This window comes from Polistes dominula, unplaced genomic scaffold (assembly GCF_049000335.1).
Source record: "Polistes dominula isolate Pdom_NZ unplaced genomic scaffold, Pdom_raw_medaka contig_16, whole genome shotgun sequence".
In the NCBI taxonomy this organism is placed as follows: Eukaryota; Metazoa; Arthropoda; class Insecta; order Hymenoptera; family Vespidae; genus Polistes; species Polistes dominula.
In genome coordinates, this window is record NW_028301040.1 from 306046 (window position 1) to 329065 (window position 23020).

At 30.5% G+C, this 23020-nt stretch overlaps 1 protein-coding gene and 1 long non-coding RNA gene across 3 annotated transcripts; one reads left to right on the forward strand and one right to left on the reverse strand.

The window, feature by feature from the left end:
- Window positions 1-1548: 1548 nt before the first annotated feature.
- Window positions 1549-19528, reverse strand: Atet (ABC transporter expressed in trachea). Its single transcript, XM_089174809.1, has 12 exons — window positions 18695-19528; window positions 13656-13822; window positions 9012-9244; window positions 7689-7806; window positions 7057-7246; window positions 6748-6955; window positions 6389-6565; window positions 5768-6135; window positions 5492-5660; window positions 5283-5383; window positions 5052-5207; window positions 1549-4971 (listed from the first exon to the last, which is right to left on the reverse strand). The coding sequence occupies exons 2-12, from the start codon at window positions 13811-13813 to the stop codon at window positions 4627-4629; spliced, it is 2223 nt and encodes a 740-aa protein (XP_089030935.1). The 5' UTR covers window positions 13814-13822; window positions 18695-19528; the 3' UTR covers window positions 1549-4626.
- A 322-nt stretch (window positions 19529-19850) lies between these two features.
- LOC107070782 (uncharacterized) lies at window positions 19851-22908 on the forward strand. 2 transcript variants are annotated; one of them, XR_016177349.1, is made up of 3 exons: window positions 19851-22394; window positions 22497-22591; window positions 22772-22908. It is a non-coding gene; the product is annotated as an uncharacterized LOC107070782 (long non-coding RNA). The 2 variants fall into 2 exon arrangements; XR_016177348.1 differs by having other exon boundaries at window positions 19851-21310; window positions 22124-22591.
- The last annotated feature ends 112 nt before the right edge of the window (window positions 22909-23020 follow it).

The window sequence follows — 23020 nt, forward strand, 5'->3', positions numbered from 1 at the left end:
CTTGCTGATGTTATTATATCGATACTTTTGTTTATAAATCACAGGTTATTCGGAAAAGTAATCATCATTTTGTTCTTTTTTTATTTAACGAGTTTATCATAACTTCGACGTTTTTCATTATTTTTTTTTTTTTTTTTTTTTTTCATTTCTTTATTTCTTTCTTTCATTTTGTCGTTGGAAAGACAAACATTTGAAAATTAAAATCAAATAACTTTCAGATCGTTGTTTCATTTATTATTCTATAGGAATGAGTCTTGTAAAAGAATTTTTTTAAATAATACAAAAGAGAACAATTTTGAAAAAAAAAAAACAATAAAATTAATTCTAGTAAAAAATTAAAACTAATAAAAAATGTGGGGGAAAGGGGAAGGGGAAGGGAATCCCTTTACACAAAACAAAATATAATATATATGTTAAATAGAAATATGTATAAATTAAAATCAAACTATTATTTGCCACGACTAAAAAAATATTATGAAAGTAATCTATCCACACACACGTATATAAACTAATATACATATTTTCTAAGTATATCTATATATATGGAATATATAAAAAAAAAAATGATACACTAAATAAGCGATCGAAGCAGGAATATAGGAGTATTATTTCAAATTTACTTCAAAGAGAAAATTTGATGATGAGACAGAGAGAATGATTATTAATTAACTAGTTAACTGTAATTAACGAGTATATATATATATATATATATATATATATACTTATCACGAAAAAATGGAAATATTTTATATTATCGTTTGATTTTTGTGATACAAAGTCATCACAGTTAACTTATTGAATAACAAATTATAATAAACATTTGATCGTCTGACGAGTACATACACATCATTAAACAAATTATTGCCATTTCTTCGTGACAAGTTTACTCGTCAATCACAGATAGAATTTGTTAACTCTTTGCGGCACAGAATTTCAGATACTAATAAAATATCCTCCCTATGTTTGCACGTTTTAATTTAAATCAAATTGTTATATATTATTTTTTATTAATAAAGGTATTACATAATAACCAAATTAATAACCAAAAGGTGGGGGGAAACTTTTAAATCCCACCGTGCCCCAAAGAGTTGTTGTTGTTAATCGAACAAACAGAAAATTTCTATCTAGAATCAAACTAACGGAGATAGAATATATATATATATAAAAAAAAAAAAGAAAAAGAAAACAAAAAGAAAACGAATATAATAATAAGATTATTTATGTAATAATAAGTAATACATTGTCATGTTTCGATATAAATACTGATTTTATATCACCTAAACCAGTCAAACGATGAAAAACAAATTAACAATTTTAATATTTATTTGTAAATGTTAAAAAGAGAAATAAAAATAAAAATTTAAAAAAAAAACATCACCATATACATATTTTATAATAATTATTAATAATTAACAATTAATAATATAGGAAAGATCGATGAATTCCGAATCTGAGTGAATAAGAAGCTTTCTCTCTTTCTTTCTTTCTTTCTTTCTTTCTTTCTCTCTTTCTTTCTGTTTCTTAATTGCTCGCTCATTTATTGACTGGTTTTTTAAACTTTTTTTTTTTTTTTTTTAATTCTTTTTTTCATTTTCATTATTTCTTAATTATCGTATCGTATAAAAAAGAGGAGGAAGAAAAAAGACGAAAATAGAACAAACGTGGTTTTAACACCCTCTCTATTTATCATCTATCTATCTATCTATCTATCGTTCGTTCGTTCGTTCGTTCGTTCGTTCGTTCGTTCGTTCATTCGTTCATTAATTCATTCATTCGTTCATTCATTTATTTCGTCTTTATTTTCTTCTTCTTTTTCTTCAACGCCCAAATAGGCCGCAAAAAGAATCGTTAAGGCGAATTATTATTATTATTATTAATATTATTATTATTAATATTATTATTAATATTATTATTAATATTATTATTAGTGTTGAGAAGAGAATGAATAATAGAAAAAAAAAAACAAAGAAAAAAAAACAATAAAGAAACATGTGATATATAAAAAGAAATGCAATAACGAGGATGCATTTCTTACATTTTTGTTGTTCTCTTAATTAAACGCTCGTTTTTCGTGAAAGAAAAATCCACACGTTTCCACCAATACACATCGTCATCATCATCATCATCATCATCATCATCGTTATCATCTTCATCGTCATCATTGTTATAATACGTGTGCAACGTATTCTTCTTCCCTAATGATTCATCGAATTTAATTTAAATGTTTAAATTGTAGCAACTTGTTAACGCTAGTACTCGCACTTATTAAAAGCAAACGCTCAGGCAGCTAGTGATTGGTCAAGTGTGAGCTTCTCCCATTTTGTTTTCTCTCCTTTTATTTTATTATTTTATTTTTGTCCTCTTCTTCTTTTTCGTCTATTTTGTAGAATTTTATATTATAATTCTTTACTTTTTCTTTTTTTCTATTTTTCCTTTTTACCATTTTGATACAATAAACACCACGTTCCACAATTTGTTCATCACCGTTTCTTCTCCTTGCATAATACAAATATTTAAGTAAACACGCGTGTGTGTTGTGTGTGTATGTGTAATGTGTAAATGTAATAAGTCAATGTATTTGTTTTATGTATTAAATGTGTACATATGTGCAGAGATGTATAGTAGGTGAATACTTTTAAGTATGATAATATATTTAATCATGTATAATGATGCCCACATTTTATTTTTCTTCATGAATTAACGCGATATGAATCGAGAGAGAGAGAGAGAGAGAGAGAGAGAGAGAGAGTATGTTAATCCTTTTGATTAAAAGGATATATTCTTATACATATTATGGTATGTATATGAAGTTGTGCCGAATATATAAATGCGTCGTCGCGCGGTGTCTGCGTCTTCCGTGTAAATCTTATAATTAAATTTATTATTGTTTATTAATTATTATTTTTATTCACGCATTCTCGATAAATGTTCGCACTAATCACCAACCTATACCTAAACCAAACCCTCACACACATACTTATACACATAATTCACGGAGAGACACGCGACGTCAATATTTTATGTATGAGAATAATAAAAGACTCGTTTATATTTCTATTTTAATCAAATGTTTTTTTCTTTCTGTTTACCTCTTGCTTTCATTTCTAATTGTAAGTTTTGATCCTTTTAAATATACCTATACTTAGAAATAATTCTACCGTCGTGTTAAATAAAATTCGAAACGATACTAAACAAATTTTTTTTCCTTTTCTTTTTTTTTTTTGTCTCGTTTGCTTTTTTTTCCTTTGTTTTTTTATTATTTTGTTTTTTTCTTTCTTTTTATTTAATTACGATAGACGCGCGCGCAATCGTTGGAGGGAAACGAGTCTTGAATGGGGCCTAAGGCTCCTGGCGAGTTTAGTAGTAATTGGCTATGAACAATTGTCATTCTCACTTGTTTTTTTTTCTTTGACTCTTCGATCGAACGCTCTGACCGTTCTCTTCTTCTTCTTCATTTTTTTTCTCTTCATTGGATAATTATTATAATAACTTATGGGATTCGTTAAAATAGCCTAACTAATGCGCATTCACTACATTCATCCCTTATAAGAAATATCTACGTTTATTTATTTATGTAATTAATATTATACTACGCGCTTTTATGATTCGTCAATTATGGTTCTTCTCGTCGCGTTATTATTCTTATTCTTATTATTATTATTATTAATATTTATTGGTAGTAATAATCGTCTTTCTCTTTCTTTCCCCCTCTTTCTTTGATACTCTTGTTATAATTCGATGAAATCTCATTTAGGCTTCGTACTTTAAATAGTCCTGGCCTATGAAAACTCTTTTTCTTTTAGCTGCTAAGGATTTGATCGACTCACATGGTCGAGCTACGACGATTTTTGTTCAATTTTTTTTTTTTATACATGTATATTTGATGTATGTATATCTCTGTTCTGCAAGTGTGTTTGAATTCTGTTTGATTGACAGTCTTTTTTTTGTTGTTGTTGTTTTATTTGCGTATCAAGTGTGTATATGAAAATCTGTGACGTGTCATGGTGTACCTTCATTTGTGAATCGATCTCTAAAAAGTCAAATTATAAAATTCGGATAATATCAAAAGCACAAGGAAACACGTTCTATTTGTATGTGTATTATGTTTGTTATGTTTGTGTGTGTGTGTGTGTGTTTCATATTTTAATAACAAAGCGAACAGTGGTTTCTCTTTTAATTTCTTCCTCTTCATCTAACTTTACTTCGATGTTATTTTTCCAACGCCAGAAAGCTTTTTTTTTTTTTTTTTTTGTCTCGTTTGGGAGATCTCTTTTTTTATTATAAAAATGTTAACGCGACAAAATCGTGCAAATCAAAAGTGTCTGGCATTGGAAAATGTGTAATCCATGTCTCGAATGAAGTTTCTTCGAGGAAATAAAAACGTTTTTTCGAAGTATCGTTCTTCATCTTCTTCTCTTCTTCTTAGTTAGGCGAGTTTTGTTGAATCCACGAACGAACTCAGCACCACCACCATCCCCACCCCCCTTTGAATTTTTTTTTCTGACTTCGTTAAACACTTTCAAATTGATTTCGTTTTCTTTAGTTTCCTCTTTTTTTATTTTCTTTCTTATTATTTTTCTTATTGTCTGCCATCGGAGCGTCGACGTAGTCGAATAGAATATTTGTTCAACGTAGCGATCGTAATTTCAACCTTAAGACGAAATAGGCGACTACCCTTAGACCGAGTAAAAATCCGACAAGGGCGACTACGTCGACCCAATAAACGGTGTTTTCCATCGACATTTCTTCTAAAAATTTCGTCGGGCTCTTGAAATGGCAGTATGCATCGGAACACTTGAGCTTCGCACGATTATAACCGTATACAGAGATCATGGCACCTTCGAAACCGTATCTGATGTAACTCACGTATGAAAGGAACGTTAAATACGAAGGTATCGCGTTAAAGTTTACAAAAAATCCTGAGAATAGGACGATTGGGACCGATGATACCGGTCCAATGAAGACCCCACTCTGAAATCATCATTTTCGATTAATATATTTTCTATTATTTAATAGAAAAGTTAATGGGAGAGAGGGGGAGGGAGGCTTACCTCGACGCTCATAGCAGCACCTATTAACAAACCGATGGATTGTGATACCAACGATGTTAATACGCATATATTTAGATACATGAGAAACCTTTCAGTCTCCAATGGTTGCGAAGTCATAAAGTAGACGATCATCACATAAGCTATGGAATAAATTATCTGAAAAAAAATCCAAAAATAAATGATTGTTATTCAACATTTAATAATTCATGACTCATATTTATTTGATTATACCTGAAACGGTAAATCGGCTAAAGTTCTAGCAAAGTAGAAAGCTTTCAACGAATACCAATAATTTAAATGTTCTCTCACGAACACTGCCATCTCTGTAGGAACTGAAAAATATTAAAAAAGATTCTTCAAGTATTTATATATGACACATGAGATATTTCAAACATGAATAATTTCTAATTTATCGCATGTGATATTGATATATAACTTACACGTGAGTATGGTAGGCATCATAGCAGTGAACATAAGAAACATCACAGTGAAAAACACGCATCCGGCATTACTCATAACTTTGGAGGCCTCGTTACCGATGTCGTAGTATATAGCACCGATGAGAAAACCAACGATTATGTGAGATATCAGCCTTGTTTTCGTTAATGTCTAACAATTCAACAACAACAACAACAACAACAACAAATAATTATAATAATAATAATACATTAAATATCGAAAAGAAAGATATTAATAATGATTAGAACAATTCTAACCATGTCTCTCAACTGCGAAAGGAATGTTCTCTTAAGTAGAATCCAAAATTGCACCCATCCATTGGTCGGAAATCCAACTTTTTGTTCTATGCTTTCAGCACTGTCCAGCAAAGAAGTCGTGCAAGAAATTGGCATATTAATGACTGTACCATCGGCGGCTGGTTTAGCAACACCATTTGGTATCAAAGTTGGTGCTTCTGGTTTAGTTTGTTCTTGAGTAGGTGATTGCTTAGCAATATCATTTGAAACCGTTTGACTTGCCGCTATCGCAGCTTGATGATGTTGATAATTATTGCATTTACCGTTATTAACAGCCATTACCAATTTGTGAACGCATTCACCGTGTTCTCCGCATGCTACTTCCATAACTGTGACAGGACATAGGACAGACAAAGAGAATAAGAAAAATGAACAAAAAAAAAGATAGAAGATATTTTTTCTCTATAGCTTGTTGTTTGCCCTTTTTTTTTTTTTTTTTTTTTTTTGTTATCGTATCTTCGGGCAATCAACGACAGGTGTTATTTTATCTAATTGCCCAATCTTTACAGGTGTTATTTTTTTCACGATGTTTACTATAAATTTCTATATGTATAATATTAAAAAAAAAAATGGAAATTTTACCGTAATCTGCTGGATTGTGATAACTTGGACAATCGAGACCCATCGAAGATAAAAATGGTACTAGACCACCTACGTTGCCTTGATATATACATTGTCCTTCGGCTAATAAATACAAATGATCGAACATCTCAAAAAGTCTTGCACTTGGTTGATGTATCGTACATATGATCGTTCTTCCTAAAACGAAATAAAAATAACAAGTTTGGCTTTAATTCTATAAGAATTTCTTTAAAAATGTAGATAATGTCGATACTTGTTCACATATCTCATCTTAATATCTATTCAGAGATATGATAAAGTATTTTTTTTTTTAATCTTTTTTTTTTTTTGTTAAATTCTTTATTCTTTATTTTACAAACCTCCTCGACTCAAGGATTTTAGTAGACTTAAACACTGGAAACAGGAGGAGCTGTCTAAACCAGAAGTGGGCTCGTCAAAGAACATAACCGGAGGGTTATTGACGAGCTCCAAAGCAATCGACAGTCTCTTTCTTTGTCCACCACTGAGATTATGAGTTTGAGTATTACTGGCATCGCTCAGTCCAAGAGTCTCGATGATTTCTTCGATCTGTCGAGAGAATATTTTCACGAAGAAAATACAAATTTGCTGCGATAATACGATGTATACCAAATTGATAAATTTGTTAAAACATTCAAAGTAATGCTTACCACAACTTTTTTTGCCGTCGCACTGATGTCCTTTCCTAATTTTAAATTAGCAGACACCGTCATGGCCTCGTGAACGGTCAAATGAGGAAGCAACCGATCGTCCTGCATAATGTAACAGGACATTTTTCGAAATCTTCGAAGGTTTCTATCCTTTCCATTTATCAAAACGGATCCACTCAGATGAGACGTTCTAAAAATATATCAGATGATTTGGTGTTAAAAAGATCATGATGATGTTGTATTTATTTTTCGTAATAGGACTTACGACAAATACAAGGATATTTTTAGACAACATTGTGTATGTATTACGTGTAAATATGTGTTTAGGTAATATTACTCGAGGGTAAAGTTAGAGGGGTTGTCAACACAAGGAGCTAGTGTATATCTTTCCCAGACGACAAGGTATGGATGAATATAAAGGGTTCTACCCTTCGATAAATTTGTTCTAATAATTGTCCAACCAACCGTACAACAAGCCGTTTATCGCATTACGTTGAAAATCCAGACAAAAGGTCGTCGTCCTTTATCGAGGATCGAAAATAATCTTCAGCAGGGATTTCTTTCTTTTTTTGTTTCTTTTTGTTTTGTTTTGTTTTGTTTTGTTGATGATAAAACAACGTTACATTACTTACTTGTAACCAGCCAAAACGTTCATCAAAGTACTCTTCCCGGCACCCGATGGTCCCATAATGGCTGTCAATTCGCCAGATCTGAATTTTCCGTTCACACATTTTAAAATTGTCTTGTAACCTATAACCAACGAAAAGAAAAGACAAATAATACAAAATTAGTAAATTTAACAATTTATTATTTCAATGTTTTCAATCGAATTTATATATCGTCCGTAGAGAAAATATTTCAACTTTAATTTTATTTTTATACCAAATTATAGTTTGAACTTGTAAAATTGGGATAAAAAAAAGAATAATGGATAATCGTAATTGTTATGTCCTTTTTTTGTTTTGTTTTACATATACATTTTACGTGTATATGTAGAAGATGATTATTTATTTATTTATATATATATATATATAAAGTTAATCAGACTTCTGAATGACCTCTTTTACAAGGAGTGCGGTTGCACTCGGTGTAGTGCATCTGCGCCGAAACCGGAACCAGCCGGTACATTACTATCGATTCTTTCGGGCTAGGTCGTTCACCACACACGTTGGCCCAACGAAAAACCTATGCTAGGTTGCTGCACGCATCATCAAAAATTGTTCTTTTTATCTTTTCCAAATCTTAAGTCATAAATAATAAATCATAAATTTATCTTAACTCGATCATACTTTTACCAAAAGATAATAACGAAACCAATGATGATCTCTTGAGAAATAATAATCGATAACGATAAAGATTAAACATTATTATTAATAATATTATCATAAGCAATAATAATATCGTTCGTTTATTATTCTATCAAGACGTATTAACTCAATTCAAAGTTTATTGTAATTAATGACGACAATTACTTAAATTAATTTAATAGACCAAGAGAGTAATGCTTTATATACGTAATTTACCGACACGTTCACTTTATAACGACAATGATAAAAAAAGAAAAAAAAAGAGAGAGAGAAAGAAAGAGAGAGAGTGAGAGGGGGGTAAAGGCAGGAGGTAAGAAGAAGTTAACAGCGAGATTAATATCACCATAAAAATATGTACACTATAATCATGAACGATGAAAATTCTTTCAGTATGATCCTTTTATATAAAACATGTTAAATGAATCATTTCTCTCTCTCTCTCTTGTCAGTTTGAAGAAATAAAAGATAAGCAAAAGAAAAAAAAAACGGAAGCAAATTAATTCAATTAGGTCAGTCTTCAATTTAGTTTTAATATTAATAACAATAATTATTATTATAATGATGATGATGACGTTGTTGTTGTTGTTGTTGTTGTTGTTGTCTTACTTTAAAATACTTGTTAAAAGAATATGAAAATAAAGTAGTCACCTCGTTTTCTGCCCTCGGAAACGCTGTAGGCGAGATTCTTAAACTCGATGTCAACCGGTGGCCTTTTTGGTAGATGCGTCAGCGAAACAGCCGGCCTTTTGTTTCCTTGTCCAGGACTGGCACCACTGTGATTTTGAACTTTCCTTGCTAACACACCTCCCGTGCAAGCTGTGCCCGCGGAACCGTTTGATGTGACACCATTGCAACTACACTGAAGATTGTTCTGCGAACCTCTACAAATAAAACGAAAAAGATTCCTATATGTTATATATATATATATATATATATACTAGGGGTGCACAGAGAACTCACAATCAGTCCGAAACACACGTCTTTAAGTCAAGTTGCAATAAAATAATATTGCAATTATAAATTGAGATATAAACTGTCCTATCTTTCAAGTTGGATGAAACTGCACACAGTGTCCATTGCGGACAAACAACGTAACACGTAATTTATATATATATATATTAAGATGAGATATTCATAAAAAAAATGATTATTAATTCAGGATTATCAATTAAGGATTATAATGATTGCTGATAACTTAACTTCAAATCTAGGAAAGTAGTAATTAATTTTTTTTTTTTTTTTATGAAACTTTCTCAGATAATTCTCGTTGAATATTCTTGCGAGCTTCGTGAGAATATTGTGTAGTGTTCTTTAAAATAATACAACTTGATCTACCAGAGTTTTTTTTAATTATTTCAATATTATCAATATTTATTTCAATCATTAAATATATATTTACTTACTATAAATAACATTTTTTAAAAAATATTCCTCTACATTTTATTAATAAAAGAATTAATCGTATCAATTAAATTTATCTCTGATCTAATAATAGAATATCATTTGTTTAAGTACTACACCAAAATTAATTGTAAGTGTCATCGTTAACATTTTTTTCTATTCGATTGTAGTACGATAGTATTGAACAAATTTATAAAGATCTGATAATCCGTCTATCGTTTACTATTATCATAATAATTTTACTTCATATCTGCACTTGTGAATCTTCGTGATCTACGATAAAGTATGAATAATAATTGTGATAAATTTGAAAAAAATGTCACTTGGTTTTTTTTTTTTCTTTTCACAAATTGATCTCCTTATAACAATTCTAAAGAAAACTATATATATGTATAATTCAATTAGCATAAAATTATAGATAAATAAATTTAAAAAAAAAAAAAGAAGAAAAAAACAATGTTATTACGGAAAATTTTCGTGCTTCCTCTTTCAAGATCATCATTTGAAGTGCATATAAAATTGTCTTACGCAATAACATGGACGATCTACGTTAAATGAGAACCGTGCAAATGGAAATAATATTTCGTGTTTTTTATTTTTCTTCTTTAGATCATTTCTTTCTTTGTTATACTTTAATTAAAATAATATTATTGGACGTTTAGTATCTTGATTGTTAAAATAATAATTAATGTTTTCAAGATGATTCGTTTTAATTAATAAAATATAATTTGATGTAAGTCGTCGATAGGGGAGGAGAAAAAATAAATCAAGAAAAAAAAATAATCGTTTTTATCGGTATAATTAAATGCATACCATTCTCTCGTAGATTACTCGTAGATTAAAAACGCAGCAATAATATTGTATTGCAATTTTAGTATCGATTTTATAAATGAATTTCTTTTTCCATTAAAAATGTAAAGTAAATGTAAACGTTGATGATGAGTAATGAAACGTAACATTTCACGATTGTAATGTTTTTTTTTTTTTTACGACAAAATGCTAATGGTATAATAAAAAGAACAAATCTTCAATCTCGTTAAAATTATGTTTTTTTTTCTTTTTCTTTTTTATTTGTACAAAAAGAGCATTCTCGTTCGAATACATTTCTTATTAAAAAAAAAAAAAAAAAAAATGAAATATAAAATTAAACGAAATGAGAAAATATTCTTTATATTTGCACGACGACGATTTCGATATTAATCTAGACGATATATTTTCAAAGAGATAAATTAAAAAAACAAACATATACGAATGATTATAACGAACGAACGAACGAACGAACGAACGAACGAACAAACAACACAACAATGAAGACAAAATTGACAATTGCAATATCTTAAAAATATACTATTAAAATAATATAGAAAAGAATATTGATTGATCTTCTCGAATGAATGATCGAGCAATTTGAAAAAATAAAATGAAAAAATGACTTAATAAAGCGTCAATGTTGCTTATCGAGTGCATTGATCTTAAGTAAAGATAGATTCAATGACTCGTTGATAGGCATCGAGTTCTGTTAGGCCTTTGATAAATCGAAATACAATTTTATTTGGCAAAGGTTAACTAACGTGAAAGATTATTCATTTTCAATCTCGTCCATTGGTATCGTGTGAAAAATATATAGACAACAAACAAAAATGACATTGTTCTAAAAACTTGAAACGAATGTTAAATACAAAATTATAATCCATCAATTAACGTACTCTCATAAAAGTAATTAATTTGACACAAATATCTATTGTCAATAAAAAAAAAAAAAAAAAAAAGAAAAATTCCTAGAGATATGACAATAACCATCGTTATTAAAAATTGGAAAATTATTCTAAATGATCACACGTGTTTTTGTATATTTGCCAAATAAGATAAAATAATGCAATTTTTTTTCTTGGCAAGCACGAAGAAAAGTTCAACGAGTATTATACGTTACAAGTATTAGTTTTTAAGAGTGTGTATCTAACAACGAAAAAGAGAATCGAAGTTCTTTGAAGATCGATCGAACTATAAAAAGGGAATGAGGGAAAGATAGATAGATAGATAGATAAAGAGAGAGAGAGGGAGGGACCTTGAAATTCTTTTTAGGACGTTTTCGAGGGAAGTTTCGTTCGCGTGTCGGAAGTAGATCTTGGCTTGTCCTTCTTCATTCATAGATTCTTCTCTTTTAGGATCTGGGATAAAGCGGATATTTGAAAACGATCCTACAACCCCTCACCCAATTTCAACCCATTCCCATCCCTATCCCTACTTCTTCTCTGCCAGTTTGTGAACTCGCTACTTTGGTATATGAGATAAAAAAAGAACAGTGAGATATGTTGATAGAAAAAGATTAAAAAAAAAAAAAGTGTATTTTGTATCAAGGCAAGCAAAGAGATAGAGAAATTTATAAATCGTTTCACCTATCACTCCCTTAATATATGAATTTTAATTAATTTAATTATTAATAAACTATCGTATCTTTCAAGTTGGATGAAACTGCACACAGTGTGTCAAATTTGATTAAAATCGTTTCAGTAGCTTAGGAGTCCATTGCGGACAAACAACGTGACACATAATTTATTTATATTAAGATAAGATATTAATCTGTTTCTATTTTTCTTCTAAAACGTTCTTTTAGAAATTTATTTTAAAGAAATATGTGAACTCTAATCGAAGGAATGTACACGTTGAAAAGATTTTTCACGGCTGAAGAAATTTGAATTTGGAGTTTGTTTACAATGCGAATTGGACTCAATGTAAAATAGGAGGGGACAAAGTTAGAAAGAGAGAGAAAGAATATATCTTTTAACTCGAATAGCGAATGAAATTTAGGTCAAACGACATTTGCGGTCGATGAAGTAGGCATAAAACGCGAACGAACAGGGATCATTAGGTATCCACCCACATATACACCCACAATACAAATACACACACACACACACATACGCATTTCTTTTCGATGAAGAAAAAGATCACAGCTGTCAACGCGAATCGATATTTTATTTCGTCATCGTTTAAGAAAAAAAAAAGGAAAAGAAAGAAAAAGCTCATTCTCTCTCTCTCTCTCTCTCTCACTTTAAAGCATCGATCCCTATTGAAGTGAAAACTTTTTTAGAATCAGGGTGATTTGAAAATCGTTAAACGGAAGAACGTGAAACCGATGAAACAAAAATAATTAATTAATTAATAAAATTCTAAATATAAAAATTCAGTGTCACAATATGTTTGTTCACTAATAATTCCGAAACTACTCAACTTATTTTAATGAAATTTGCTTTTATTTCACGCGATTTTTTCCAACTTAGCACATATCACAATTTTTGATTTAAAGATTATCTAAGTTCTGTAAGATTCTTTCAATAAATGGCACTGTATTACAATTCAATTTTTTCTATATATATTCACGTTTCGAAGTTTGGTTTTTTATTGTATTTCTCGCGTGAAACAAGCCCCTAAAAATTCTTGTTTGTTTGATATTTTTTAATAACCTGACGAAATTACGTAGTTATGTTTATTTCTCTCTTTTTCTCTCTCATTGAAATGAGTTGTTGAAATAGGGTAGTGAATGACGTAACACGAAATATACTGAAACATTACGAAGATGTGTATCAATGAAATTTTCAAATAGGATGTGTGTTATAGCTGGTGCATTAACCGGCATCTTGCCCACGTGTATTTACTTTGAAAAGTGAAAAAACCTGGTAGCTATTTGTATTGATATGAGTAAATACGATATCGTTTTATACGTTATCATTTTGAAATTTGTATTACTCCTTCGTGTTATTAGTTAGTTCGTGACAATTCGAGAAACGGAAATAAAAAGAAAAATATAAAACTAGAGAGAAATAAAATGTGTTATATAAAAAAGAGGGGGGAAAAAATTAATATTACAGAGAAAATTCTATATTGACTCACCCCAAGACCGCATTATTGAGGTTCTCCAAATGTAAAGATGGCGGTGGAGATCTGATTGTCACTTGATGACTTCCACCGGCAATAAATTGTACCTGTTCGTCGCCATTGAACCTCGGTCCACCTCCCCCACTCAAACTGAGATTCTTCAAATCTGCCATAATCCGGTTCTGTTGTTGTAAATCAGAACAATTTCAATTAAATTATCATCAATTAGTATCGAACTAATTCTATTTTACAATTAACGAGATGAAAAATGTTTCATAATTTCACATAAATAAATGAATTCAATTTTCTTTCTAGTGGATGGTAAAAATCAATTGCACGAGTGATCACTTACAATTACTCAAAGAGAAATGATGCGTGAGTTTGATGTGTTAGTATTTATAGAAAACTTTTAATCAATTTTTTGTCTAATATCACCTCTGTATCAAACTATTATTCATTGTTTTTTCTATCATAAGATAAATTTAATTAGAAAACTTTCTTATCGATCGATCAGGTCAAAGTCTTTCTTTTTCTTTCTCTATCTTATTTCTTATTTTACAAACGATCTTGACATTTCATTGTATTTCGAATGGTATAATCGAGAAGAAGAATGTCATTCGAGTAAACGAATAAATTCTTTTTTTTTTCTCTCTTTTTTTTCTTTTATGTCTTCTCCAATGATTTACAATGAAAAGAGCTTCGAACTAATAGGATTCCTCAATGGAAGATTAGAAAATCAAATCCAGGAAGTATTGTATAGATTCCCTATCATTAGTTACAAGTAGCTAACATGATTATCGCACGACTACAAAATCGATTCACGTTTTTTTTATTTCTATTTAAATTAATAATTAGACATGAGAGATGAATATTACAAAAAAAAAAAAGAAAAAGAAAAAAACAAATTTGTGTATACAAATTGAATAGATCAATCTTAAACATGAACTTGTTCAAATGAATTACATTCTAAATGTCAGTAATCTTATGTTCCTGATAAAATAAATTCTGACAATCTTAAAGAATTTTTCTATTGATAAAATAAAAATGTTGAACGTAAAAGTATTTACGAAATTCTGTAATAAGAAGAAAGTCAAGAAAGTGATGAATTTTAGTTGGCACAAACACTCAGATTCCTATATCGTCTTTATTATATATGCATATATACAATAAGTGTGAGTTTGTAAAAGAAACGAGTATTTTCATCTCACTCAATTCGCATTCATTTTCACAGTTTTTCTAGGAAACATTGACGAGGATAATTGTTGGACTAGTGCCAAGATAGAAAGAAATAAAAAATAAAAAAAAAAAGGAACAAACAAACAAAACGAGGTAGAAACTTGCACACCTTTTTCTATCCTTCAAAGGGTAGTTGAGAATCCTTTTTAGTATCGTAGTCGTTATGATGATCGTTCCTGTTTCATTCGAATGTGTTTTCCATATGTATATATATATGTCGTAAAAAAGCAAAACTACAGTTTGCATTTCGCAATGTTCTCGTTTAAAGTATTGAAATAATATATCTACGATAGAAAAAAAGAAGAAAGAAAAAAAATGTTGATAAAAAGAATGCATCAAACTAACTCGTGCATCGACGACAAACCTACCTACGTATTAACATTATATTGAAAATAACATTGATAATAAAATTATGAACTAGTTGTTTTTTTTTTCCATAAGAAAGAAAATATATTTTCTAATTGATTTAATTAATTAGAATAAGAAGAAGAAGAAGAAGAAGAAAATGAAACGAGCATCAAGCGCGTCATCGATCGTCATCAATTTCATATTGTGACACGCACGTAAAAAAGAACGATGCGTTTTAAAATTGACTGATTAACCGATCGATCGATTTATCTATCTTTATCGATCTTTCCTTGAAGACAAACACGTGTTGAGAATTGAACCTTTCAATAACGAACACCTGATACGAATGCTACTATATGATAGAAAGGAATAAATGAAGAAAATAAAAACTCGCAGTGTGTGTCAGAGTTTTTTTATTATGAGACTCAATTTAAATATACGCATTTGATAACTCAAGATAAGATTCTTGAATATTTAATATCGAGAAAGGTGTTTAAAATATATTGAAAATAAATATTTATAATGTATAAATAAATATTAAATTGTTGTTAATAACGATTCTCTGTTGTGTTACATCAGAAATATGAAAGAAGTATCATTAAAATATTTTCTATTTTTCGCGATCTATAAAAAAAACGATATTCATTTTAATTACTTTCTTTGTTTATTTTTAACGCGAACAAAGCCCACGCGTTAAAGTGAAAATACGCGTTAAGGTTACAAGATAAATTGCCATAACGGTTTATGACAATTGACTTGCTCCAGAAATGCTTATCGTGTTGATGATGATACAACATATTTTATGAGTGCAAGTATAATAGTATCGTTATGACCGTGGTTCTTCGTTACATGCACAAATAATATTAAAAAAAAAAAATAAATAATAAAAGGAAGAAAGAAAAAAGTGCAAAGTGCAAAAAATAAGTTGGAATTTGGAGTAAATATTTCTTGGACTTCCTCGTTACAAATAATACGTTCACACGGATCATGATTCATACGTTTGATCATCTACCATAAGTTAAGTGACCTCGATCACGAGTGCAACTAAACAGTCGAGCTTTTATTACTGACAAACTTACGAAGAAAGTCTACATTTCATCATTTTTCACTTACAATTATTATTGAAATATTTCAATAAGACTAATTCAAATATATTATTTTACGTGCGACAAATACAAGTGTTTTTTTTTTTTTTTGCACGTCCATGCTACTCTCTTGTCGTACACTATAAATGTCATTTCTATTTACGATATCATGCTATTCAATGAAAAAGACAAATTATCAAATTACGCCTATTCTTTTATTCTGTTTTTTTTACAAAACAAGAATTACTCTATCATTCATTTGAATTACTCCGCTAATTATTATACGATTAAATAATATTATTAAGTGACTTTAATTGTTAAATATCTTAAAATTAATGTGACAGATAATTAATGATCATGCGTATAATCACGCGACATATATATAATTACTAATAGCAATAATATCATAATGTACATAAAATATCGATATTAAAACGATCCAATTATAGTTAACACGTTCGTCGTCATGGCACCTTATAGAGGAGACGGGCATACTTCCCCGGGGGCGGCCCCGTCACCGTATACGGTGACGCTCTTCTTCTTGAAGTTATCGTATTTTTAGTTGGAAAAACTTATCACATTTCTCATTTCGAAAGAAAATTACTTTCGATAAAAAACCATAATACTCGGATCGCATTGTTGATATTTCTACTTATCGCTTCTTACGTTACGTCGAATTTTGGGCCTGGCGAGAAACTTAACCGAAACGAACTGGGTGACGAACGTGTTAATAGAAAGACGCAAATTCGTCTGCATACTAAAGATCATGAATACATTATACATTTCAATTTGTAAGAACCCTATGATAGAGAGAGAGAGAGAGAATAAAGGGAAAGAGAACGGAAGAAGAGAGACACCAAATAGCTCGTTTGATCAATTCAGATTTGATTCGTTAACGGTAATAAAGAGGAAGAAAAAGAGAGAAAAAGAGAGAGAAAAAGAGAGAGAAAGAGAGAGAGTGAGATAATGGCTGCTGATACGCGTGCAAAACACAATCCCATTTAGAATTTTATAAGCTCGTGTAAGATCAAGATCGATGTTTATTTTATTATTTTTTTTTCCCCAACTCTGACTGACATACAAAAAAAAAAATAATATTCCTTCATTCGAACACTGTACATTAAAGAAAGAGAAATAGAAAATGCGCATGCGTGTTATTAATTCGCGCGTGTGCAATGGTACATTTGAACGAGAAAAATGTGTGCGTGTGATCGTAGAATTTAATCAGAGAATAGATCTTGAAAAGATTAACATTCATTTTTATATTAATTTTTAACTGTATATATATATATATATACATATGTAATGTTCGTTTAAATCCTATATCTAAATAATCTATTCAATTAATTGCAATTATAGATCGAGTATATCTCTCGTTGATTAGAAAATAAATATTTTTATCATTAATTCATTCGTAATATCGTTTGACAAATAAAACAAAACAAAAACAAAAAAGGATAAAATAATTTGTCAATTTTATCGTTGATTTTATAAAAGAATATATTTTGGAATTTTCATTTCTCTCGTTTGACAGTATGAGTGTTTTGTTTGTTTTTGTTTTTGTTTTTGTTTTTTTTTGGATATGCTGAAAAGAAAAGAGGAAATATTTAATTGAAAAACTGAAAAAGATGGTGTCCGGTCTATAAAATGTAAGAAGAAAACTAGAAACAAGGGCATCCATTATCAAGGAAAATCGTGCTTGCGAGCAAACCTCGACTTGCCACGACCTACATACAGAAACCCAGATGATGTTCTTCGTTGCGTCTTGTGGGGATTATTTTTAAAATGAGAAGAAAGAACAAAAAATAGAAAAAGAACACTAGGAAATAAAAGAAGGAGGAGGAGGAGGGCGGGGGGAAAGAAAATAGGTAAGAAAAGTCATAAAAACAGAACGGTACAATTTTTACGATCGAAATTATAATCAAATTATTGCAATTTGTAACTGTGTTGAAAAATTGTGCTGAAAAACTGTAACAACGTTATCATCGATTTATTTTTTTTTTTTTTTAATAATTATTTCCGAAAGAAATTTAAATTTCATATAAATAATATATATATATTCATATTACATTATATTATTATCGTAAAAATTATTGTCAATTCGTATAATGTATTTATTAAATAATATTTGTATGCACTTATCGTTAGAAACGTCAAAGCATAATCTAAAAGTCAAATACACGCACGTGTCACACTGACGTTTATTCGATTGCATAAAGAAAATGTATTTTGTTTTCTTTATTTAAATCGTTAAATATCCAAATAAAGAAAAGTAATTGTAAGAAACAAACGTATTGTCCGAGGTCAGTCATGAAGGTAAAGGATTAATGTAAGAGGAGTTATTAAATAATACATTTATATAAATAATATAAATGCATCACTCACCGTACGATGATCTGGTTTTGTTGCAGATACGTTTGGTTTATAAAGTTGTTCTTTGTATCCGAATTCATAACCTACTGGAATAAACTCGAAGCATCCTCCAGGTTTGTTCCTTTTAATATCTGACTATCTCTCTCTCTCTCTCTCTCTCTCTCTTTCTCCTGTCGATGCAATATACAAATCTTCCGGTTATTTAAATTCGATATATTTAATCTTCTCTTTGCCGTAAAAAAAGAAATAAAGTGTACAAACAAATGTAAATAATTCGGACGATTAAATCGAAGGAACACTAATTACGAACTATCACTATAGTAAAATCGTAGATTGATTGACAAGATTCCTTCTCTTTCGTGTATGTCCTCTTCGTTACCGATAACGCACCCCACGATTCATGACAACACTTTTCTTTTTTTCCTTCTCGCCCACTTTTCAACTAATTACTCAATTTTCTTGTCTTATTTAAACACCGACTTTAAATAAAAGAAAGAATATATGTTTGTTGTTACGAACACAGGAACACACTTCAAATATTCTCCACGTTTGAATTTTTTCTAACGATTGATCGAATAATTAATAAATAATAATTAAGGGAATGTGGGATGAACAAGACAAATGTGTAAATTTATTTAATAAAAAATTAATGAGATAATTAGAGTAGAACAAATGAAAGTGTGAGATATATATATATATATGTGTGTGTGTGTGTGTGTAAAAGGGAGGAGACAGAAAGAAAGAAAGAAAAAAAGAAAGATATAAAGAAAGGGATGCAAGGAGAGAAAGGCCGATTTAAAAAACGCACCACCAACACTCCGAGAGAATCAGTTGTCGGGTTATGCACCACCGTTCGACTCTACCGTCGAAATGAGCCGACCTGTCCGCGACCAAAGTCAGGAACGTAGCTTGTCGCGAGTGCTACGGAGTCCGTCCCCCCCACCACTCAAATCCTCTCACTTTATATTTCTTCCTTTATCTCATTTATTATTTACAGATTTATATTATCTTTCAGATAAACATAAATTTTCTTCACCCGAGACGCGACCTTTCATATTTTCTAACGTAATCAAAAATTTAAGCAAAACATTACGTATAAGGTTGTTTTTGTTAATTGTTTTCTTCTAGCTTGGAATATGGGATGGGGGGAAAAATAAAAAGTAGAAAGGAATAAACATAACAGTTTTCTATCTCGCTCTCTCTCTCTCTCTCTTTCTGCTTAAAATTACTCTCCTAGGATCTCGAAATGTGATTCATACCCTGCGGAGTGAGTCGTTTTCGTCTTCTTCGTCGTTGTCGACGTCGACGTCGACGTCGTCTTCGTTTGACCGTTGAAAAGAAGAATGAATACAAAGAGATTGATGAACTTCAACATAGTATATCTACCTACGTTTGATTTTATCCTTGGTAACGATTAAAACGTTGATCCTTGGAAATATTCTTGATGGTACAGATGATGAAGCGGTTAATCGTGATTCATATGCTTTGAGAAAAATTCCGTTCTTTTGATTGAACGGATTTAAAAAACTAGTATGAGTGATGAATATGTGGAAAAATCCTTTGTTCAAACGAAAACGTGATTTCTCTTGTAATTTTTCTTCTTAACTTTTTATTATTGTTCTTGTAAAAAGTTTGACAAGAGTTAGATATTATTTGATTTCAAACGATTCTAGCATATTTTCTTGTTTTTTATTATTTTAACTGTAAAGAAAGAAATCTCGCGTCTTGTTATGATCTATGATAAATAAAAAGTAAAATAATGAAAGATATATTAGCACATAGAGACTTGAAAAACGTCATCGAGTTTACGCTAAAGCAATAAAACGCGTTAAAACCTCATTTATTGTTTTGCAATCGGTTGTTTCTCAAGAATACTGTAATAACAAAAATAATTCAAAGTCTTTCGTATTATTATAAAAAAAAAAAAAAAAAAAAAAAGAGAAAAAGTATCGATGAATAATAAAAGTAATAATACTAACAAAAATCTCTCTATTTCTTCAACAACATCAATCTATTATGCGTATCATATGATGTGCCTGATATGAACAAAAAAAAAATACAATTAAAATCATCAGGAAGAAAATAAAAAAAAATAGAAAAATAAAGTTTAAAAAAGGTTCGGGTACTTTAGCATGAGAAGACATTCCTGAGAAGATATCTCGCGCATGCACACAAAGCAGACGATTATCTTAAGTACGAATTTTCAATGATCGTTCGAAGAACTTTCGACCTTAACGTTTCTTCAGGGTTTGACGTTAGAAAAGAATAGAAAGTAAATAGGAAGAAGAGAGATAGAATGACAACCGATGTACATATAACACACAAAGAAAGATAGAGAGGTGGAAGAGGAGGAATAGGGGGTAGAGGAGGGAAAAAGAGGGATAGAATGAGGATAAGGGGAGTTAGAGGAAAAGGGTAGGAGTTAAATATCTCTCTCGAGCGAAGGAGAAAGGAGGAATCGGCCGGCACATGGGTCTCTCACTGCGGGTCGATACTCTAGCACTGGAGTGAACGCTCGGTACACTTGCACTCGGCCGAGTACATCTGCACCGGGGATTGCCTGCTTGCTTGCTTGCTTGCCTGCCTGCCTGCCTGCCTGCCTGGCCGCTCGCCCTGGCCACTACTCTTGTGCGTAACACTACAGCGAATTTCTCATTGGTGATAGGGTTGAGGAGAGGGCTAGAAAACAGCTCGCATTGCTAGTGAATGAAAGATCGACATTTTTTGGATTCTCTCTTCTTATCTTTTTTTTTCATGACGCAAATGTCCTCTCACTAATCTTCTCTATAATCTCTTTTTTATAATTTATTATTTATCATGAGTAATTTTGCTTTTTTCTTTTCATTGGGATTACTTAGGGGATTAGGGAATTGGTAAAATATGAACGGAAAGATTAAAAAAAAAAAGAATAAATATGAAATTGCAAATATGTTTAACTTGATGTTTTTTTTAAAAAGACGAGAAAAATGGTTGAAATTTGAATTCTACAATCGATATCATTGTTTTTGATAAATGGTCTTAAGACCAATGGTTGGTTGGTTGTTTCGTTAAGTATAACAATATTTACCTAATGTCAAACGCAAAGAATTATTTGATTCCGTTTATTAATCGATCGATAAAATACATTTTTAAGCCGATCTCTAAATAAATGATATGTTCGATCGTCGATACACCTTGTTTATATAGTTCTCTCGAGGCCGTTAAAGTAAAAAGGGTGCTGTCACTGAATTATTTCATCCTTTTATATATATAAATAGTGCAATGACGTAAGCATTGCCGAACAAATGAATTGAAAATTGATATCTAATTAAATCACAATTTCTTTTCTTATCCTGAACCTATACCTGAAAATATGATCAAATGTTAGAACAATGATTTTCATATATTTTCTGTTGAAATAAAAATTGTTTAAATGAGACAGATCACTTGAATATATTTTAGAGGCCAAGTGAATATCGGAGGCTAATGGCTCTTTGTTACTACGTGGAAAAAGAGAAGAAAAAAAAGAAAATGCTTTCGTCTATAGCTGTAGCATCTTGAAGAATTTTATCTCCAAGTGGAAGAAGAGTCCCAGCAGCACCTTTCAGAAGAAACATATGTCTACTCTTTTGTATATATGTACTTTACATTGTACGTACATACACATATACTCTATTTTACGCGAGCAAGGGTATACATTGCACCTACGTGGATAAAAAAAGAGAACACACGTGTAAGTATACCTACCTGCTGCAGTATACGTTTACAATCCATATATACATATATTAGCTACAGTATGCACGCGACACAACACAACCCTTCTTCTTTCACGCAGGGCAACCTTTGTCTACCGTCAAAGCATATCGATTGCAAGTTGTATCCCATGGAAGTCCTTTGCAACGCCGACATCAACAACTACATCACCTGAAAGTACACATTTTTAAATTAAATTCAACCAATTATCTCAAACTGTCTACATTTCATCTAGATTCATTTAATAGACAAAAAGTCGTCTTCTTGTTTTCTTTTTAAATATTGATTTTTTTCTTTTCTCATCGAGATGATCTCTGTCTGATATCATTGTGACGTAAATCGTAATTTCATTTCTAGCGATGAATATTTATCAGTTTCACTTACCAACGGAAATCCCGAAGAAGTACTCGAAGTCATTACTCGGATCTATTGAAAGTCATCGTGTTATGATCCTTCCGAGTTCGTGATTAAATTCGTCGAATGAAAGAGGTAGCACGGCGTAACGAGTTTGCCGTCTTTTTAAAATACGTCTTTTGTTTCCTTTTGCGTTCGATGAAACTTCGTTAGACGACCTTGATAAAAGAACACCTCCAAACATGTATGCGA